General features: G+C 33.8%; 1 protein-coding gene across 2 annotated transcripts in view; it reads right to left on the bottom strand.

Annotated features, from left to right (window-relative positions):
• GALNTL6 (polypeptide N-acetylgalactosaminyltransferase like 6) overlaps positions 1-20,773 on the bottom strand; it is a 1,464,604-nt gene that overhangs the window by 114,798 nt on the left and 1,329,033 nt on the right. For both annotated transcript variants that reach the window (XM_074275446.1, XM_074275447.1), the window contains exon 7: positions 6,892-7,009. In XM_074275446.1, the coding sequence (XP_074131547.1) occupies positions 6,892-7,009 (118 nt within the window). The remainder of the gene's footprint in view (positions 1-6,891; positions 7,010-20,773) is intronic.

The raw sequence follows: 20,773 nt of genomic DNA, 5'->3' as shown, positions 1-20,773 counted from the left end.
TCTAGGTAATTGGAATGAATCTCAGGCTGGCTTCTAGGGCATTTAGCAGCTGTTCCTGTTTATCTTTGAGCTGAATGATTTTAGAGGCATTTTAATATTTTCTTCAGAAGATCAATTCTGGGGCATATTGTCTTCAAATGGATATTTTTATGTCATCTGGGCTAAGTGTTATGGAAAGAACAAATGCCAGAGGGATGACTCCAAATCTTTAGTGGTGTGTACTGAGGCCCCTGGGTATCATAAAGCAGAATTTTGTCTCATTTTAGACTTGAAATTGTCTTCCAGTTGGAGATATTTCTCTGCTTCCAAAGGACTGATTCCATGGAAGTCTAATCTTTCTGCCTCACAAAAACAATGACCAAGTATCTGAAAATTATTTAAAAATCCTCCTTCTCACAGAAGGAATTTATAATAAGCACATTTTATGATGCTAATCATGTAATTTATTTTTCCACAAAGTCAGGGGTACAAAATATCATCATAACATTTTACAAAAAGGGGCTTATGGGAAAATGAAGCAATGCTGAAAATGAGTCTGAATTAGATCCAGGGAAATAAACTACTCCAGAGTATTTACATAAATTAGTCACTTCTGGAAGGGATGGTACTCTTAGACAGCTGAAGAAAGGATAAAAATAATGATTCAGTAAAATTGAGATACTTGTTCCTGTATGAGAAGTTTGGCCAAGAAGTATAGAAAATAGAGAAAGAGATAAAAGCAGAGACTGTATGACCAAGGGCAGTAGGATCAAGAAGGGCAGTATTATGAAACATTTCGGAAATTCTCTATTGTTGGCTCTCATTATTTCATTGCACTTCCTGGTAACTTCAGTGGAGAAGCTAAGCCCACACATCTCCCCATTTTTCCTAGCTGTGGCCGAGGATTTGCAGAAAGGTGAGAGATAAGAGAGCTGACTTCCCCTTGTGATGGAAGATATTTTGTCTTAATAGGGGGTTTATTTTCACTCCATGAACTGGGGTTAATTTTTGTTCCTCTTCATGACTGGGCTTTCTAGTGCTTGGAAGAAGTAGGACTAGGACATAATAATGATTTAAAGGAAGATTTGGGATAGAATCTTAATATTGAAATGGCACATTTCTATTACTCTTATCCTGTATATGTATATGCACATGTATGTCTGTATTATGTAACTCATTATAAATATGCCAGTCCCAGTTTTTAAGAGGCAATGAGTTTGGTTGGAATTAAATGGAAAGAGATCCATTTGGATTACATTTGGGAGCCTATGATGGTATTTAAGACTATAAATAAAGCAGAGTAATAAGATTTTTTGGTTATTGTTATAACTATGATAATAATATCTGGGGTAGTGCTGGCAGTACTTTGGCCTGTATTCCCCTCATTTTATAGTCTGTTTCACCGATATAACCTGGCTCCACCCTTAGTCTCCACCTTAGTTTTGGGATTTGTCTTTTCCCTATCCCCTAACACTTCTCATCCTTTCTGTCTCCTTTGAGGAATTAGGTGATCTTATTCCCTCCCCTCTCAACTGAATTAACTAAGGGCACCAGGATTCCTAGATATATGTCTGGTGACTTGACACTGAGTAGATTTAATCTGGTTTATATCTGTATAAAGGTTATAGAGTAGTTAGTTTAGAAATTCTGTTAAGGACAAAGAGATAAAACTAAAAGTTTGTTCATGAGACTCTCCCAAAGTGGAGTAAATTTCTAGACCATATGGTTTATTAAGCTATCATAGTTAACAATGGCCATTTAGTTAAATTGATTGCAGATCATTAAGACATTCTTTTTCTAAATAATTAGCCTATATAATTATACAGAAATCTTCATTAAGTAAATATTAAATTCCAAAGATAGTCCAAAAGGAATACTTGGTAGCTTTATGTTAGACCATAGGAAGAGATGTGCTTAAGAGATGTCCCATCTCTTGAAGACTCCTTATGAAAGTCGTCATCCAAAGAAAGTTTTCCACTATAAGACTCTTTCTTTTCATATTTCCAGTCAATAAAATTTAGCTTAATAAGTTGACAGTACAAAACCTGATACTATTCCCTGTTCTGCCATGAACTAAGTAAATGGCCTTACTTTTCCAGTGATTTCTCATTTGGAAAATGACAATTATAAAACAGATCTACCTTAAAACAATATTGAATGTATAAAGAAATAAATTATAGTATTTATAGAGTGTGCCTATAGGGGCTTAATTATTATTAATTTACTCTCAAGTACTGAACAAACACTATTTATGAGAATATCAAGGGTTCTTTGGAATCCATGCTGGACCAACTTTTGATTCCTTGGTTGATTTTTTTATATGCATATTCTATCTATGCAGATCACAAGTACCCTAAGGCTTAGCAGAGGTCATGGAGGATTTCTGGGGTGAATATGTGTCCCACTGTTGTGAGTTTGATGATGATCCTGCAGCTCATTGGGTGACAAACACATTTTACTACCAGATTAGTAAAGGTCTTCTAGGTTGCTGACTATCCAGAGATTAGGTTCCACTGACATAACCTTCAAGAACTTCTATACCAAAATGAGAAATTGATAGCAAATACCTTTTAAACAACAGGCAGAAAATTAACAATGACTCTTCAAAGCTTATGGAGGAATAATAAATAGAATATAACAAACAAAAACAATTAGAAGATGAATTCTAGCAGGTATGTGCTTAGGAAAAGTTTCTGTTATTCTATAGGGCGTTTGACTCCTGAATGAACTAAATGGTGGGACTGTGTTTTCAGAAATAATTGGAAGTCATTTTCAGTTTTAGTGATAGTTTAAGATAAAATTAGTCGTGATAATTCTCATAGTTAAAACTTAGTATATATTTAGTTATTTTTGTTCATTGTGGACAGTTTGTCTTGAAGATCTAAGGATTCAGGTCAAGTTCCTTCTATGACAAATATTACTTGTGTAAGGTAAGTAGGTAAGTTATTTTTCAATGATGTCAAAGTCAAATAGAATACTAGCTCATCAAAGCATATATAAAAATCTCTGTAGGGCACAAATTGATTTTGAAAACCACATTTTGATACTATGTTCTATTGTATTTTTATTTATTTTCTTCAAAATTTCCCAGTTTCATTTTTATCAGGTTTAGGCCACACTCAAGAAGCATTATGGGACCTGAGAGCGTATATTTTTCATCTCTGATCTAGAAAACTTTCTAAGACAGAGAAATGTTTTGCAGAAAAGGTGCTGATTTACATGGGCATAGTGTCATTATCCAGAAGATCTTTATATTAATGAAATCTCAGGTTTGGTCTCTATTTCAGTCTTAGTGTTATTATTAATCATACTGTTAATAAATTAAATAGCTAGAAATTTTCATATTTTTAAGGATAAAGATTAAGCTTTTCATATATAAAAAGAGAAAAGTAGCTGCTCATGGCAAAATAAGTTTATTCAGTTTTTAAAAAAAGCATTATTTTAGAATTTTATTTTATTAATGCTTTTATTTTATTTAAATTAGTTTATTAAATTAAATATAAAATTACTAATAATTAGTAGGAGGAATCTTATCTTTGTTCTATTTTTTTCCCTCATCAACGAATCCTCAAATCAAGGTTTATGATTAGGATACATCATTCTATAGATAGGAGATGTCCTAAGTCTCTGTACCAACTAGAGTAGTTCAGAGGCCAGATAGCATTTAAAAATAGATAGATAGATCAATAGATAGATGATTTCCATATTCCTTGGTAGGCAGCTTTCTCATGTCCTCCATTCAATATGAAATTAACATTAATTATTAATATTTAATTAATAATACTATATAAAGTAATTAACTTAATTTATTGTTTTAGAACTTTAGAATAGTGGAACAGGTTCATAATAAATGTTTGTCAGATGAGTGAATAGTATTTTATAGAATATCTTTGAGTTGGATTCAAAAAATTATTTTTTGACATTTAAATACATCTGTTACATGGTGTTATATGATCAGTGGATATATTTACCAATCTTGATTTGATAATGAATTGTCCCAGCTGCATTTTGTTTTTTAGATAAATGAGTAAAAAGCTTTAATTTTAAACTGCTCCTGGATCCTGCAAATAGGAATTAATAGCCTAGGCCAAAAAATAAAAAAAAAATTACAGAAGCTTATCTCTTAATCCCTCTTTCTTACTATTTTTCCATGACAAATCAGAATCACCTTTATATCACTTGTTCTATTCCTTAAACAAAGTGAAGATTTCCGATTCTTCTGTGTAAATTCTACCAAAGGTACCTGTTTAAGCTTTTAAAATGTCTATTTTATTAAAAAACAACAATGATAACAGACTTAAAATATGAATAAGGAAGTCCAAGAACCTGCAGGTCAACACACAATAATAAGATGAATGAAGGGATAGGGCTGCAATGGGACCCACTGTGACATAGCTGTCGATGAAGAATCTGTCACTCAAACCAAACAAGCTAGAGCACTTTAGTCTTGAACTTGGAGCGCCGTTGCCATAGTTTCTACACAAAGATGACAAGGCTGTATTCCAATTATATCTTTTAGAATGACAGATAACAGGAAAATAGGAAATGGGGTAATAAAATATGTGGTCACCTGGCAGGGATTTGACAGATAGATGTGACAGAGATATGAGATTCCCACTTATTTTGCCAAAAAAATTGCTTTTTCTATTTGGAATGTAAATGTATTTGCTTTCCTTACTTTTCACCATCAAATTTTGCAGTTTATGTTATTCACTTTTCAATTTGCCCCTTTGGGATGAAATGCTATTCAAAACAGTTACCCTTAACTAAATGGAAATTTAATTACCAGAATTCTAAAGTTCTAAGGAAATCATCTCTTGAACTTTCAGAAACTTTGGTTTTGCTATTATGCTCCAGATGTTCTTGTTCTATTTGGCCCCTTAGGGTAAAAACAGAAGCAATGAGTTCAAATTGCCAAGAGATCTATTTTAGGTTTGATATAAGGAAACATCTTCTAATAATTAGAGCTGTCTGAAAGTTGAATGTCCTGCCTCAAGAGGTCAGAGTCTACACAAGCATTTATCAGATACACTATGGTAGGAATCTTTTTGGATGTGGTTTAGATTAGATAGGAAGTTCTTTCCACTTCTCAATGATTCTGTGATTTGGTGAACTAGAAGACTTTACTGACCCAAATGTAAGTGATGTGGCAAACACCAGTAACTAGGTAATGTCTGATAATGAATAATAGCATCCTGCAGACTCAATGAATTCTATTAGGATGATTTCACAGATCTGCCATTGGTTAATCCAATGAAATAAGGAAATCAATATTACATGAGAGTATATTTCATGAGGGATTCTAGGAAACTATCACACAGCAAGGACTGACAATTGATTTCTGGCTTTGTCTGTTATCTTCAATCCCCTAAAAACTTTACAAACTATAGTGGTATTTAGAAAGATATTAAATTCAAGGGATGAAAAAAAGGAAAACAAAACAAAAGAAGCAGCCGCAGATATTGGGAAAGAACGAACTCTGACACAATTAGAAATGTTAAGGTAATGACAGGCAGGCAAGGCCTGGTAAAGATTCAGCAAGGACAAGAAATGAGTCATATTAGAAGCAGGTAATCATGAGCTGCTAGGCTATACTTTCATTTTGATTATATGGCACTTAGTATAATATACTTTTCAAGAATTAACATCTTAAGTATTATTATAGAATTTTAATACAATCATCCTGGCATAATGGATAGAATCTGGATTTTGAGCCAGAGGACATAAGTTCAGCTCCCATGCTCTGCCAATTTCCTTACTACCTGTGTGACCATGGACAAGTAATTTTGCCTTTCTGGGCTTAATTTTCCTTGTCAATAAAATGAGTGAGTTGGATTAAATAACCTCCAATGGCGTAATTCTTTGCTTCTATGTTTCTGATCTGTTTTGGTAAAGGGAATTTGCAAAGTGGTAGTTCCCTACTCTAACAAAAATTACAGAATGTTAAATTCTACTTTTAAGTGTGCTTTTAATTACATTCAGAAATCCTACTTTATTTTTTGCTATCAAAACATATCTCTTTGATTTCATATTGAAAAATCACTAGAAAAATACAATTGTACAGGTATTTGCTGTTTTATACATTTTGTTATAATTTGCCTATTTTGTTACATGACTACAACTTGAAAAGGAATCTATGGCTGGGAGGAAGTGTTTTGTTGTGTTTTGTTTCTGCTGACACTATCTTTAATGATTTTCTAGCTATTTAGGTACAACTTTTAGTAGTGTTCATTTTGCATTAGTGGCTTAATCTTGGCAAGAAAAAAATACTTTTTTTCAAATCAGAAACGTGATATTTGAAATCTTGTCAAGGAAAGATAAATGCTAATCAACAAAATACATGGAGTATGGAAAGTACAGTGTTTTATTACATGTAGTGTCATGGAGAATTAAAGCAATAGATAACATTTAAAAATTTTAAGCGTTCTCTAAAATATCCAGATGTTCAAGCCATAAATAAAGCTTTCTGTAATTCTTCATTTATCTTTTTAACCTCACCCTGGAACCTTTGAAAATTTGGATAAAAATTTGGAAGATCCAAACAGGAACTCTTGTTTCTGATCTAAGTTATAAAATTGAACTTAAATTCTCTATTTTTCTCAGGGAGTTGGATTCCCTTAGCTACATATTGAACATTATTAATCACTAAGGTTGATATATCTGTGGTTCATGAGAGTTAAAGGTTGCCTATCTTTAGTATATAGGGTTTGCCACTCACAAATGTGATCTTGAATAAATGATTTGCAATATGAGTATTGCTTATTGAAATAGAGAATAGTCTCTTCCAAAGGCCAAGGGAAATGCCATGAAATCAGCTTTACAAAATGTTTACAAAGCAAAGTGAAGATGATAAACCAAAATGCACTATTCCATCTGACAGCAAATGTAAGGAAAAGCATCTAGGTGGCTTACCTTGAAAGATATTTCATACTGTTCTCCTCCCCAGATTTCTAAGCCTGGATCATAGCCACCCAATTCCCAAAACCACTTTCGGTCAACAGCAAAGAGCCCTCCAGCCATAACAGGAGACCTGTGGAATAATTAAAATAAGCTGTAAAAGGCTATGAACATTAGGCTCCCTCATCATATGCTTGAAAGGCCCAAGAAGTATTTCAGTAGTCAAATTGTAATGAGGCTTTAAGCAGCAGTTTATTGATAAGTCTAGAGCTCCCATTTGGTCTATAACTAAAGTGGAAATAGAAGCAAGGGGAAGATTTCTCCTATGCTTTAAAGTTTGCTGTTAAGTTTCTAGTGTTGCAAATGTCCAGAAGAGTCCCATTTATTTCACTTACATATCATGGAAAAGAAGAGAGTCTTAGTGTCATCCTTTTGAAAATACCCATTGGGTTTTACAGAATTTGGTCAAAGTGAAGATGCATTTTCTTCTATTATAAAGATAGATTCAAGTATTGAGAATAAAACTACAGTTATTAACTTTCAGAGAAGTATTTCTTCCCTTTATTATTGCTTCAATTACTCATTTATTCCCTTCTTTTCCTAAAAGGGAGTATAGTCAGTGGGCCAGGAAGGAATAAACACACCTGAATTAAGTGTTTATTATAGTAGAACACACACACTAAGTTCTAGGGAAGTCACTTGAAATAAATAGAAGGTACAGGCTACTAGCAAGGTAGAGGCTGAACAATTTGACTTTTATACATGCCACGTTTGTATAAACGTGTGAGCACATATGCACATATGTACACCCTCACATAAAACAATGCTGAGGAACACATTTATGCAGAAATGAGTTTTAACATATGATAAAATAACAGCTAATTGCCAACATGTAATTAGTGCTATAAGGATTGCAAAACACTTTATAGGTGTTATTGTTGATTTTTTTTTTACAATAACTTTTTGACATGGATGCTAGTATTACTCCCATCTTACAGATGAAGAAATTGAAGTTTCAGTGACTTTCCCAGGGCTAAATAAACAAAAGCTAATGTAAACAAAGCTAAATAAATGTTGGAAACAGGATTCTTCCTGGTTCCTTGTCTAGTACTCTACCTGTTGTGTCACAGAATTATGGAGTGATAATAGATATGGAGACATAATAGATAGATTACTGAGCTTGTTGTAAGGAAGACCTAGTTTTAATTGTTGTTCTGACAAATACTTGCTGTGTATATAGGCCCTCAGGAAATTCATTAGGACTATGAGTTATGTCTTTGAGTTACAGTGAAGTTGCTGATCTTCATTGGTAGAATGTATTCACCAAGCATTTATGAACTATGGGACTTTGCCACAAGGATAAAGCATCAGATGTGGATCAAGTCTTTCAGTTATCACCTTGCCTCCCATCTCCAAATAATATTAATTTTTAATTTAAAATTTATTTATATTTTATTAATTTTGTTTTATTTAAAACATTTCCAAATGAATAGTGAGCAAGATGGCAGAGAAATTTCAAATACTTAATAAAAGTGTTCACAAGCATATCCTTAAGAACATTCCAAATACCAATTTAAAAATAATTGATATAGTAATTAAAAAAAATTCTAATTTTGATATTGAAGCAAGTGACATAAGGACTTTTACTGTGGAATACTATCACAATTTGAGATATTATAGTCGCTTGAAAGATATGCTTCTAAATTTCCATTAAAAACCCTATAATTCATAATTTTAATTAGTTCAGACTACCTCTGACCTAATTAGCCTACATGAGTGAGGTGTATAGGTATGCAAATGATTTGTTAGATGCTTCCAAAAAGATTTAACTCACTCTCAGTGAACCCAGGGTGCATAAGTGGAAGAATTACAGTGCTGGAAATCAATTGGAGAGATTTTTTTTCAGTGAAAGAGAAGCTTGAAGAAATAAAAATGTACTCCATTGAAGTTTTATGGTCTTTACGTTTCACTTAAATAAATGTCTTGCTTCTGGACCTTCCTCATTTTAAACTCCTCTACTCTCTTCTTTTCTCCTTCTCTGCTTCCCATACTCTTCTTTTTCATCCTAATTTTAAAGTAAGCTATATTTTGTTAAAGGCCATATAAATTAGGTTGAGGGAAAATAAGCATCTTTTGCAAACTTTCTATATGCCAGGCACTGTGTAAGCACTTGACAAATATTATTTTATTTGACCTTTGACTCAATGTTAATTATCTCCAAGGACCTAAATATTATCTAAACTATAACTTTTTTTGTAGATGTTAAAATTATTTGGTCAATTAAATTGAATTAAAAGTTTAGTTGAATCCAATTATTTTAATGAATTTAATTGAATTGGAAGTAAAATTAAACATTTTCATAGATAAAAAATCAAAGCAGAAAAAATAGAAAGAAAGACATTTGATTGGGAAAAATAAAAAATCATCGATAAAAATCTGATTTTCAAAATGTATAGGTTATTGAAATAAATGTATAAGACTAAGAGTCATTACTTAAGATCAGAGTGTTCAAAGAATATGAATTGTTTTCAAAAGAATGTCATAAGTTAATTATCATACAAAAACATGCTCTAAATTTAAATTTAGAGAAATTTAAATACAAATTAACTCTGAAATTTCATTTTATACTCTAAAAATTGACAAAGATAATAAAAAAATGGAAGTCAGTTCTGAAAGAACTGCAGAATGACAAGTACAATATCATGCTTCTATTACTTGTTCTTATAGTTCTGGATATCTATTTTTAATGATGAAAAAAAAAGAGTGATTGAACAATTCCTATCCTTTGATCCAGAAATTCTACTACCAGACTTATACCCAAAGGAGTTCTAAGACTGAAACACAGGTTTAGTATGTGCTAAATATTATCAATGGTACTTTGTATTGTAGCAAAGAGATGGAAACAAAGAGAATGCCTATCAAATGGGGGAATACCTGAACCAATTATGGTGTATGAATATAATGAAATATTATCATCCAGGGAGAAATGATGAAAGTCAGGAACTCAGATAATGAAAGATTTGCATGCAGATACCAAGAAAAATAAGCAGAAGCAAGACAACAATATTCAGTGACTAAAACAATTTAAAGTTTTAAAAATCACCAAAAGTAAATTGAACTCTCAGGAAGTTTGAAAAATCAAGCAAGTCACCAGAGAAATGATTACATTTTTCTCCAATCTCCTGGCACTGAGGCAGGGGATATATAAAGGCTGAATGTTCATACATTGGCACAATCACAATTGTTTTTTGGTTCAGTTACCTTTTTTATCCAAAGGAAAGTATTTAATGCAAGGGGTAGAGAAAATATCTGCTAAAATGACTATGTTGTCAAAAACAAAAGGTATCAAAATATTTTTTTTTACATTTTTTTTTCCTGAGGCTGGGGTTAAGTGACTTGCCCAGGGTCACACAGCTAAGAAGTGATAAGTGTCTGAGACCACATTTGAACTCAGGGCCTCCTAATTATTCATTAAAATAATTGGATTCAACTAAACTTTTAATTCAATTTAATTGACCAAATAATTTTAACATCTACAAGGTTGATGCTCTATCTACTGCGCCATCTAGCTGCCCTGGTATCAAAATATTTTTTAAAAATTAAAATTGTACAAGCAAGTGCCTCTTTTTCTGTATTCCTCATTTCTATGTATAGATCAGGCATAGAGCTTATTAGGGCTCATTGAATTTTAAGATCTGGTTCAATTTGACCTTGGGTGTAATTAGCTGAGTGAAGACATTCTCATGGGAATATAGCCTTAAACTATACCTTAATTGTGACTTGAAACTTTATAATAACAAATAGAGTTATAGCTAAAAAGTTGCAGGCGTTTCTCTCCTCCTGTTTCCCACCACCTCTTAATTAGTAGTTAAGTACCACATTCAAAGGCAGTTTATTCTTTTTCCTTTCTAGGTTCGATTTCCTCAGTTAGAATGTAAGTCTATACCAATCCCTCTTCCCCTCCCCCCCCAAAAAAAGGCTAGGTGGGCATGAGAGTTTCTTTGTTCTGGGTATTTAATCTTGTGTTTTGCAGTTTTTACTTTGCATTCCTTTTGCTGACAAACACCTTGTAATATGGGAGATGCCCTTTCTTGTGTGATTGCAATAAAATCTTTTTGTTTTTTCTCACTCAGAGTTTCTGATCATTTTTGTGGCCAATACTGTCCGACACAACGTTAAGTTTAGAAAAGACATTAATAAACCAGGGAATATCTAGAGGAAGTGAAATAACCTGATGTAGAACCCTGAGATAATGCCGTACAAAGTTTGACTGAGTGGGGAGGAGGGACATGGCATCTGTTTCCAAAGGCTGGCATGTACAAAAAGGATTAGATTTGTTTTTCTTGACTTCAGAGGTGGAATTAGAACATTTGGTGAAAGTTGAAGATTAGGTTTTATTTACATAGGGAATAACGCGGAATGAGCTGTTTTTAGAGATAATGTATCCCTTGAGAGGAAAGAAGGGAGAAAGAAAAGAGGGAAAGAAGAAAGGAAGGGAAAAGGAAAGAGAGGAAAAGAAAGGAAAAAGAGAAAAAGGAAAAGGGAAGAAAAGAACAAAGAAGTAAAAAATAGGAGAAGGAAGGAAGGGAAAAAAGAGGAGAAGAGGGGAGGAGGATGGAGGGGAAGAGGATGGAGGAGAGGAGGAAGAAGAGAAAATAAGGGTCCTCGAGTAAAACATTTCTATATTGCTCATATCCAGAAATACATTTCTTATTCTTTATATTAATTCCTCATCTATTATGATATGAGTTGTGTTTTTACTAAGCCATGTCTCCCATGAAAATTCAGTTCTAAAGCCTGTATTTGGTAGATTTATAACAGGACAGAATGAATCCTAAATTAAACAATCATTTCCCATGAGCTCTGGTAGATATTAAGCAGTGGTTCCTATGTTATTAAATGCAAAAATGACCTTGTTTGGAAGGCTTAAAGTTCCCCCCCCCCAAACTCAGTTAAATTATAATCATGTTTAAGAAAAAAAAGGAAACTTTTTGGCATATATTTATCATTGTTATGGTAATAGTTACTGAAAGTATTATGGCATAATAGATTTAGAGCTGAAGGGACCTTGGCAATTATCTAGTACAATGTCCTCATTTTACAGATGAGGAAGTGGAGGTCACAGAGAGAATAAATCAGTTGCTTAAAATTAAATAAGCAGTTAATTACTGACTGCTGGGATTAGAATCCAGTCCCTCTGACATAAAATCCTCTGCTTTGTCTTCTTGTTAAATACAATAGATATAACAGAAAGAATTAATTATACCCTCTATATAAGTGGTCTCCACCCTGTGGGCATCCATATGTTATTTATATTTTGTTATTTTTTTACCTTTAGTAAAATATTCAGCATAAGTCTGTACAATGATAAGTAAGCAAATACACTTTCTATAGACTGAATTCTTTGTTTCACACAATTATAGATGCTTTCAAATATACATAGATACATTGACTAATAACATTAAAATTCATTAAAATATGTTACTGAGACCAGATCTAACTTTTGTTCTTATACTCAAAAAACTTGGAAACCATTGTTTGATATCATAATGGTAATTATATATCTTCCAGTCAATTCTCCTCTCAATGGAAATAGAGAATTATTATATACTGTCTTCAGTTATGCACTGAATTTTCTCTTCTAAGGTGAATGCTGCAATGATCTCAATCTCTTTGTCTCTCTCTCCATTGGTCTCATTTCTCAATCTACTACCATTTTGTATTTATTTTCTTTCAGATGATATTCTAGGCCATCTCTTTCTATAAATGTTCCTTACCTTGCCTTTCCCCTCCCCTTTCTTTGAGCATCCTGTGGCTGCTCGGAGGAATATTGTCTAATAGGACTGTTATGTTTGCAATATTTTCAGAGGAGCTATGGGAGTTGTGTATGCAGAGCCACAAGTCCTGAGCCAAACAGTTGTTTGCAATTAAAAACCATTCTCTAACTGTCTGGTCCATTTTCGTGATTCCCTCTTCTAATATTAATATAAACATGAAATTGATTTGTAACAACAGCTCCTGTTCAGGATCCTTTATTCCCTAGACAGCGGAAATATGGTGGCATTCTGAACGGATAACTAAAATCAATTCTCTACTTTGCATTAGGAGTAATGAACAAGGTGATAAATGGGATTTTCTTCTGACTTATAGTGGGCCAGTTTACTTCACCATAGTAATTTTATTCTCTAAATTATGTTGCATTTCAAATTAATGAAGCTATAACATAAAAACTGCACTAGAAGCTATTCTTTATTTTGTTGTTACAAAAAAAGACCTTGCACAGTCTCATTCAAGTACACATTTTTCAAAGCACTCTATTGGTCCTCTTACGGAAAGCAAGACATAGCACTTAATGGCTTCAACCACACTCCATAACATTTCCTGGATTTTAATGGGCTTTTACTTTTACTATTATGTTCTAACTCTTTACCTCCAAACACAGAAAAAAAGAGGAGTTTTATTAGTCATTTTCTCTTTTGATCTCTACCTAATTATTCTAATCTTCATATTTAGTTCAATACTATTTAATCAAATCCAATTAGTACTTATTAAATACTTACAATATGTAAGATATGTGGAATACAAAGACAAAATAAAAGCAGGCCTTGCTTTTTAGTTTACTTTTTACTAGGACTATTAAATGAATAAATGCAAGTATTGGTTTATATATGTATATGTGAATGTGTCTAAAATTTATTACCATGCTCAGACTTTTGGTATATTATTTTATGTATGTGTATGTGGTATACCCCTGTATATATAGTTATTGTTGAGTTATTTCAATCATGTTTGACTCTTCATGACCTATTTGAAGTTTTCTTGGCAATAATACTAGACTGGTTTGCCCTTTTCTTCTGTAGCTCATTTTATAGATGAGGAAACTGAGACAAATGGGATTAAGTGATTTGCCCCAGGTTCACACAGATAGCAAGTGTCTGAGCTGGATTTGAACTCAGTAAGAGATATCTTCCTGATTCCAGACCCAGTGTTCTATCTACTGTACCATCAAGCTGCTGTATATTGAGATATGTGTGTGCAAGCACTTGTGTGCAATTATGTGTACATGTATGTATACATACATGTTTGCACTTACATACACATGTACATATGATAATTTGGGGTAGGAGAGAGGACTAACATTGATGAGAGATAAGGAAAAATTGTCCCAGTTGTTAGACACGAAAAATAATCTCTGAAGGAAGCTGGATGTTTTAAGGAGTAGAGAGGTAAGGAGAGAAAACGTTCCAGATAGTGCAGACACATAGAAGGCTGAACTGAAATGCCCAGTTCAGGGAACAGTAGTGTAATGAGGGCTTGATAGAACTTCACTGGCCTGTTCCCAGTTACAATAGGTCAGGCAGTTTGGCTGGACTGCAGAGTATATAACAGGAAATAATGTGAAATAAGCCTGAAGGTGCTTGTGTGCGGGAATCTGACTGTAAAAGGCTTTCAATGTTAAACTAAAGAGTTGGCGTTTTATACTATTGTATTTCTGGAGGTTTGGGAGCCAAAACAATTTTTAAAATGGTATTTGGTTATAAAAAAACTCTTGTATGAAGAACATTTGATGATCTATATCTATCTATCTATATAGATATATATATGTAGATATATATATATATATATATATATATATATATCATTAGTTGTTATTAAAACTCAATTCTAGGAACCCATGGAACCCTGCATTTTTGATTGCCCTTTCTTCACACCAGATTTTCTCAAGAGATCATTCCTTTAAAAACTTCTTATTTCTTCCTGTCAATTCTACTTGGCTGTCATCACTGGGAATCTTGGATGTATGAGTAATAGTGCACGTTTGGTCAGAATTCTAATGGGTCTCTTTGCTTCAGGCCTTAATCAAGCCAAGCTAATCAGCTGAAACGGGAACAGAATAACCTGTGCAGTTAACATCCCATAGACATTTTTAGTTGGTATGTAATGGGTGAATGTTCACTGTTAAAGATCCTCATTTTCAACTTGAATTCGGCTTTCGAATTTAAAATATCACAGGGCAAAATAACATCATCTACTTTGGAAATGCTTGTTCATTTAAGTACTGAGCATTTACTGCAATTAGAAAAACTAGGGGGGAAAAGTGGCTGAAATAGCAGTGCCTCATGCAGACTAATTTCTGTCATTTACTTAAGAAAAAGGATGATTTTATGCAATTTTCCTCCTTTTTTATAGTATTTCCATTACAACATTGGTGCGCTGTAGGGATACTTGACACAACATACCTAGGACTTATGTCAGTTTTTCAATGCCCGAGGTATCCTTGAAACAAGAGCATTTTGGAGTGAATTACTCACACTAACACAGCAGGCACGTAACATCTGATGCAGGATCTGGATTTCTCCTGTTCACAATGAATAAGAATCTTTGCAGATGCTCTATGTTTGGAAGATCTCTTTAACTGTATGCTAGTATAGTTGGTGTCTACAGTGTTGCCTTATCTCTGTTAAGAGTCCAAAATGTATCCAGAATTTCTAATAAAGGAAGACAGATTTTTGAGACACAGGAAAATGGAGAGACACATATAGAGTTCCATATTGTCCCTTTTTATTTGTCCTTGAGAGAAATTTCTTTTCAGCCCTTTGAAGTACTGGTGCAGAGAACTACTGGAATTAGACTGAGGGTCTCTACCTATTTCATGTGGGTGTGCAGTGGGAGGCTATATAATGAACCTTTTAGCTGCTATGACCCAAACTTCTATCTGCAGTGACTGGGATCAATGTCACAGAAGTGAACAGATTAGAAGCAGAATCAGGAACCACAATGAGAGGTGGCCCTTAGATGCAAGAGACTATTATCTATCATAAAATCTTGCAGATTTGTGAATTATTGGCAAAAGCTTTCTGGAGTTTAAGTTCTGAAGTCTAAGGTTCGAGTTCTAAAAACAAACATATGCCTGCCCCTTTATTCTTCTTCATGATCTACAGGCTTGAATGCTCCAGAACCTTTCCCCAGACTCTCCAAAAAATCAGGAAGGGCAGTCAAGGGGAGTTTTTAAAAACAGTGGGCAGATAGCTGCATATGGAAAGCACCAAACCATTTTTAACTTTTATTTTTCTGTCTAATATATTATGTGAACATTGATCACCTGTTTTATTGTGAATGTGAAACAATTCTTAAAAGGCATGCTGGCTATACTAGTGCTGTGAATTTTCCTAAGTGTGCTATGAATTACATCAAACAATTCATAGGCACATTCTCGAGTCTCATAAATTATACAAAATTGACATTGGCAATTGTATGTGCCTGTCTCTTGGCACTCCAATATAATGTCCCACAACTTCTCATGGCAAAAACTAACACCTCATTAGCATATAATACTAATATTATACTATAATATTATTACTGTAATAATGTTACATGGTAAGGAAAAACAAGAATAACAATAAAAATTTGAGAACTTCTGATGTATTGCGTTATTTTGAGAGAGAGAAGATCCAAATGAACAATACAGATGGAATTATAGATTTTCCTATTTTAAAAAATATCCCTAAAAATATATTTAAATATCCTATTAAAAAAATCCTTTTGGTTTTAACTTAGCACCCAATCAGAATGGAGTTAAACCGACCCATAGCTATGATGCTTAGTGATATGAGAGGCTATTGTCCACATATGGCAAAGAGATTCTAATAGGAACTCTTGATTGGTAGACTGAAAATAGTGTCATTTATTAGATAATTCAGAAATTATATACCGTTACTGGTAATTCACTGGTAAGTAACATTATACTATATTTAAGACTTCAGGGCAGGTGCTCCATTTCTCTGTACCCTGTAGCTTCCCCTTTATTTGTTTGAATTGAACAGGACATCTCTTCATTAATGTTAAAAATATTCTCTTCCTTCCCTTGTCCTAGCAACGAAGTTAATTTTTTTGTTTGTTTGTTTCTGTTGTATCTGACTTTTCATGACCATATTTGAGTTTTTCTTGGCAAAGATACTGGTTATTTTACACATGAGAAAACTGAGGTAAACAGGATTAAGTGACTTTTCCAGGATCACACAGCTAGTAAGTAACTAAGGCTAGATGTGAACTCGTGAAGATGAATCTTCTAGAATGAAGAGGACATTTACTGTAGTGAATTATAATAAAACTCTGTGTTGTATATTTATCAACAGACAGTCTGATGAAGTGGATGAGGGTTGGGGTGGAGTGATAAAGCCCTGAGTTATTGTCCTGTCTCTAACACATGCTGCCCACGTGATCTTGAGCCAGTTACTTAATTTCTGAGTGCCCCAGTCAACTTTTATTCCATTACATTCTGTAGGTGGCTGCAGAAATGCAGAACATTTGTTGACTGGAAAAGAAAGTTCTTTCTGAGGGGCTCTCTACTCAAATGAAATAACAGTGGTGTAGAAAGTAGTGTAGGTTTTATGCATGCAAATAGAAGAATAGATTTGTAATGAGAGGATCTGAGTCTAGATCCTGGCTTTAGCCTTAATTACTTGGGTGATGAAGTGACTTCTTCTCTCTTGTCTTTAGTTTCCTAATCTATAAAATTGGGAGGTTGGACCTGATGACATATACATTCCCTTCTAAACTTAGATCTATGACATCTACAATTATTCTTTCTAAAGTTAGGCTGGAGAGGATAGCAGAGCCCAAGATGGAAGAACAAAGGCAGGGACTTGCTCGATCTCTCCCCCAGACTTCTCCAAATACCTTTAAATAATGACTCTAAACAAGTTTTTTTCCACAAAAAGATGGAGCAGAACAATTTTTTAAGCCAAAGACAACAGGTCAGAAAGAAAGGTTTTCATACTAGAGTGGGAGAGCAGTACAGTTCACAGCAACACAGCCTCAGCCCCAGCAAATCAGAGGCAGGCCATGACAGACTCTAAAGTAAGGCTGGACAGATGCTGTTCCACAAAAAAAGGGGGTTGAATGGTAAAGGGGGAAAAAAAGGATTGTGTATCTGTCAGTACCTCCAAAGCTGTGCTGAATTCAAGTCAAGTCCCCATAGACTATAAATTGAGCTTAAAGACCCTTTTCTCATACATGGCTGCTGTTGTGCAACATTGTGCAGCATGGGTTTCCTTCCACACAGGCTCAGCAGTTGGCACACATGCTTAGCAGGAGATGAAAGGGAAGACTGTGCCTGAATAGACTAAATCAGTAGTAGTTTCAGTATGGACAAAACAACCCCCCAATCCTATTTCTTCACAGCTCTTCTACTGCATTATCCTCAAAGGGGAATGAGATAATATTGCTAAATGAAAGAGCTTCGTCATTATTTATTCCATCAATAGTTCAGACTATTCAGGAGCTTACGGACAAGCACAGAGAAGGAAGCTTTTTTTTTTTTTTTTTTTTTTTTTTTTTTTTTTGCTTTTGACACAAAACATCTCTGCTTAAGAAATAAATATAACTTACAAAACTAAGCCTGCTTGAAATGGGCAGAAAGCCTATTTATGCTGCATTTATTGAATAAACAGTAGACAGTTGAACCTCATGGAAAATCAACCACAGTCATGTACTTATAGAATGTAAAACACAGCATTTTCTGTTCGTAAGTGGTTGCTCTCCAGGGTGATTTTTGTCTCCACTTCTAGCATTTTATATTAAACTGGGATTTAACTTAAGTATGGGACTGAGTTTCATACCAGTCATGTTCATTTTGTAATGAATTCACACTCCAGGTGTTTTCTCTTCTCTATGATGCAATGACCTTATGCTAGGATGACTAATTCACCTTGTCACAAGAAAGATAACTTAGTGGTCACTGATCACAAAAGTTGAGATGCCTAGAATCCTTAGGTGGCTACAGAGCATACTGATAAAACCTTTCACTATTTCAAGGAACAACTGAATATTCCAGTGAATCTAAGGTGCAGCTTGGTTTAGTAGATAGACCATTTAACTTGGAATCTAAAAGACTTGATTCCACATCCTGTCTTCTATAAGGTATATGATTCTAGGCAAGTCACTTTACTGCTCAAAGTCTCAGTTTCTTTATCTATAAAATGGGAATAATAATAATAATAATACTTACAATTGTCTACTTTTACAGGGTTGTAAGGCTCAAATATATGCTTCAGCCTTTTACAAACATTCAAGTGCTTTACAAATATACATTATTTTCTAATCAAAGTACAAACTTTATCTAGAGACACTGGTCACAATTTGTATATATGCTCTCAATTTGTCTGACTCATATATGTGTAAATACTCTATAAGACATATACTCAATATGCAGGGGAAGGTAGGTCTTCTTGTATAGCTGCTGACACTATATGGACACCAGTTGAGCAAATTGGATGCCTGTTGCTTATATCTTGCTCTTGCTGTTTGACCATATCATTTGCTTCTAATTTTTTTTATGACATTTATTCCTGCATGATTCTTCTTTGTTAAGATATAATAGTTCACTTGTACCTACAAAGCCATTCTCTAGTGACTTTTGTCTTACCCACAACTTTAATGTCAATGGATAAAAATTATTACCATTAGTCATTCAATAATCATTTACTAAGTACATGTCATTGTGATGTCATTTTGGTTGTCTTTGAAAATGGACAATGATAATAATCAAGCACATGTATCAGTGCTGGGGATAGAAAGAAGGGGAAAATATGTAAAGACTATTAGTAGTGGAGAATGTAGTCCACTGGCCAAGGGTTTTCTCATCATTTTTATTATAAAATGTCTTTTTTGTTTCTCCCTTTTAGGGAGGGAGAGGATGGAAAAATGAATAGAGAACTAGAACTTTTGAAAATTCAATAATTTGGAAGGTTTCAAAGTAGTGTATTCATAGTCTTGAAACTTCTTACCAGAAGATATGGAAGGGATCTTAGATATTACTTCAGTTTAAATTTTTTTTAATGTATAGTATCTTCTTACCTTATATAATTTAAAAACTTTTCTTTCAATTTTTTAATCTTAAAGTTTTACTCTTTAAATCTTATCAAAAAGATACCAAGGAAAATCAATATGAAAATTTCAAATTGTCTCTTCCCTCTGCTCACAGTTATGGCACTCACTATATGGCAGTGAGGTAGAAAGGGGAGGGGAGAGAATAAACATTTATTAAATGCCTACTATGTATCAGGCCCTGTGCTGAGTGTTTTATGATTATCTCATTTGATCCTCATAATACAAAATAATAACATTTCCCAGAATGGTTATCAGGATTTAGATAGTACTACTATTTTACATTTGAGGAAATTCTGGCAAACAGAAAATGATGACTTGCCTAAGATCATACAATTAAGTAAGGCAAATTTGAATTCAGATCTTCCTGACTCCAAGTCTAGCACTTTATTGCACCAACCAGGCAGCACAGTGGATAGAGAGCTGAATCTGAAGTCAGTTAAGACTTTAATTAAAATCTGTCATCTAGTAGCTGTACAACTCTTGAGCAAGCCACTGAATCCCTTTGTCCCTCACTTTCCCCATATGTAAAGTGGAGATAATAATAGCCTCCCTTGGTTGTTGTGAAGATAAAAATGAAATATCTCTAAAGAGCCTCACAAATCTTAAGGTATTATATAAATGCTAGTTGATATTATTATTGTTGTCATTACTATTATTATTATCATCTCTATTCTTCTCCCCCACCCAAAGAAATATATTTAGCCAAGCTGGGCCATATTTCTTTTTCTTGAACATTGCTTTGCCTGCAAAGCCATCTCCTTCCACCTCTGAATGCTGTCAGACATGCTCAGGAAATCAAAAACCTCCTTGGGGAATCCAATCCACCACTCAGTGTCTGCGTTGTCAGTGAAATTCTCAAAGCATTTCTACAAATTAACAGACTGTCATGCAGCATGTCAACATGTTATCTGTTAAGTGGTAATAGCTGGGAAGGTTTATTCCGAAGATGGTTGCAGATCTAGTTGTATTGGTTTGTGTCCAGAGGTCCCAGAATTCATAAACTATG

This window comes from Sminthopsis crassicaudata, chromosome 6 (genome assembly GCF_048593235.1).
Source record: "Sminthopsis crassicaudata isolate SCR6 chromosome 6, ASM4859323v1, whole genome shotgun sequence".
NCBI lineage: Eukaryota > Metazoa > Chordata > Mammalia > Dasyuromorphia > Dasyuridae > Sminthopsis > Sminthopsis crassicaudata.
Note: the sequence above shows the minus strand (reverse complement) of the source record. Positions and strands in the feature narration are given on the sequence as shown.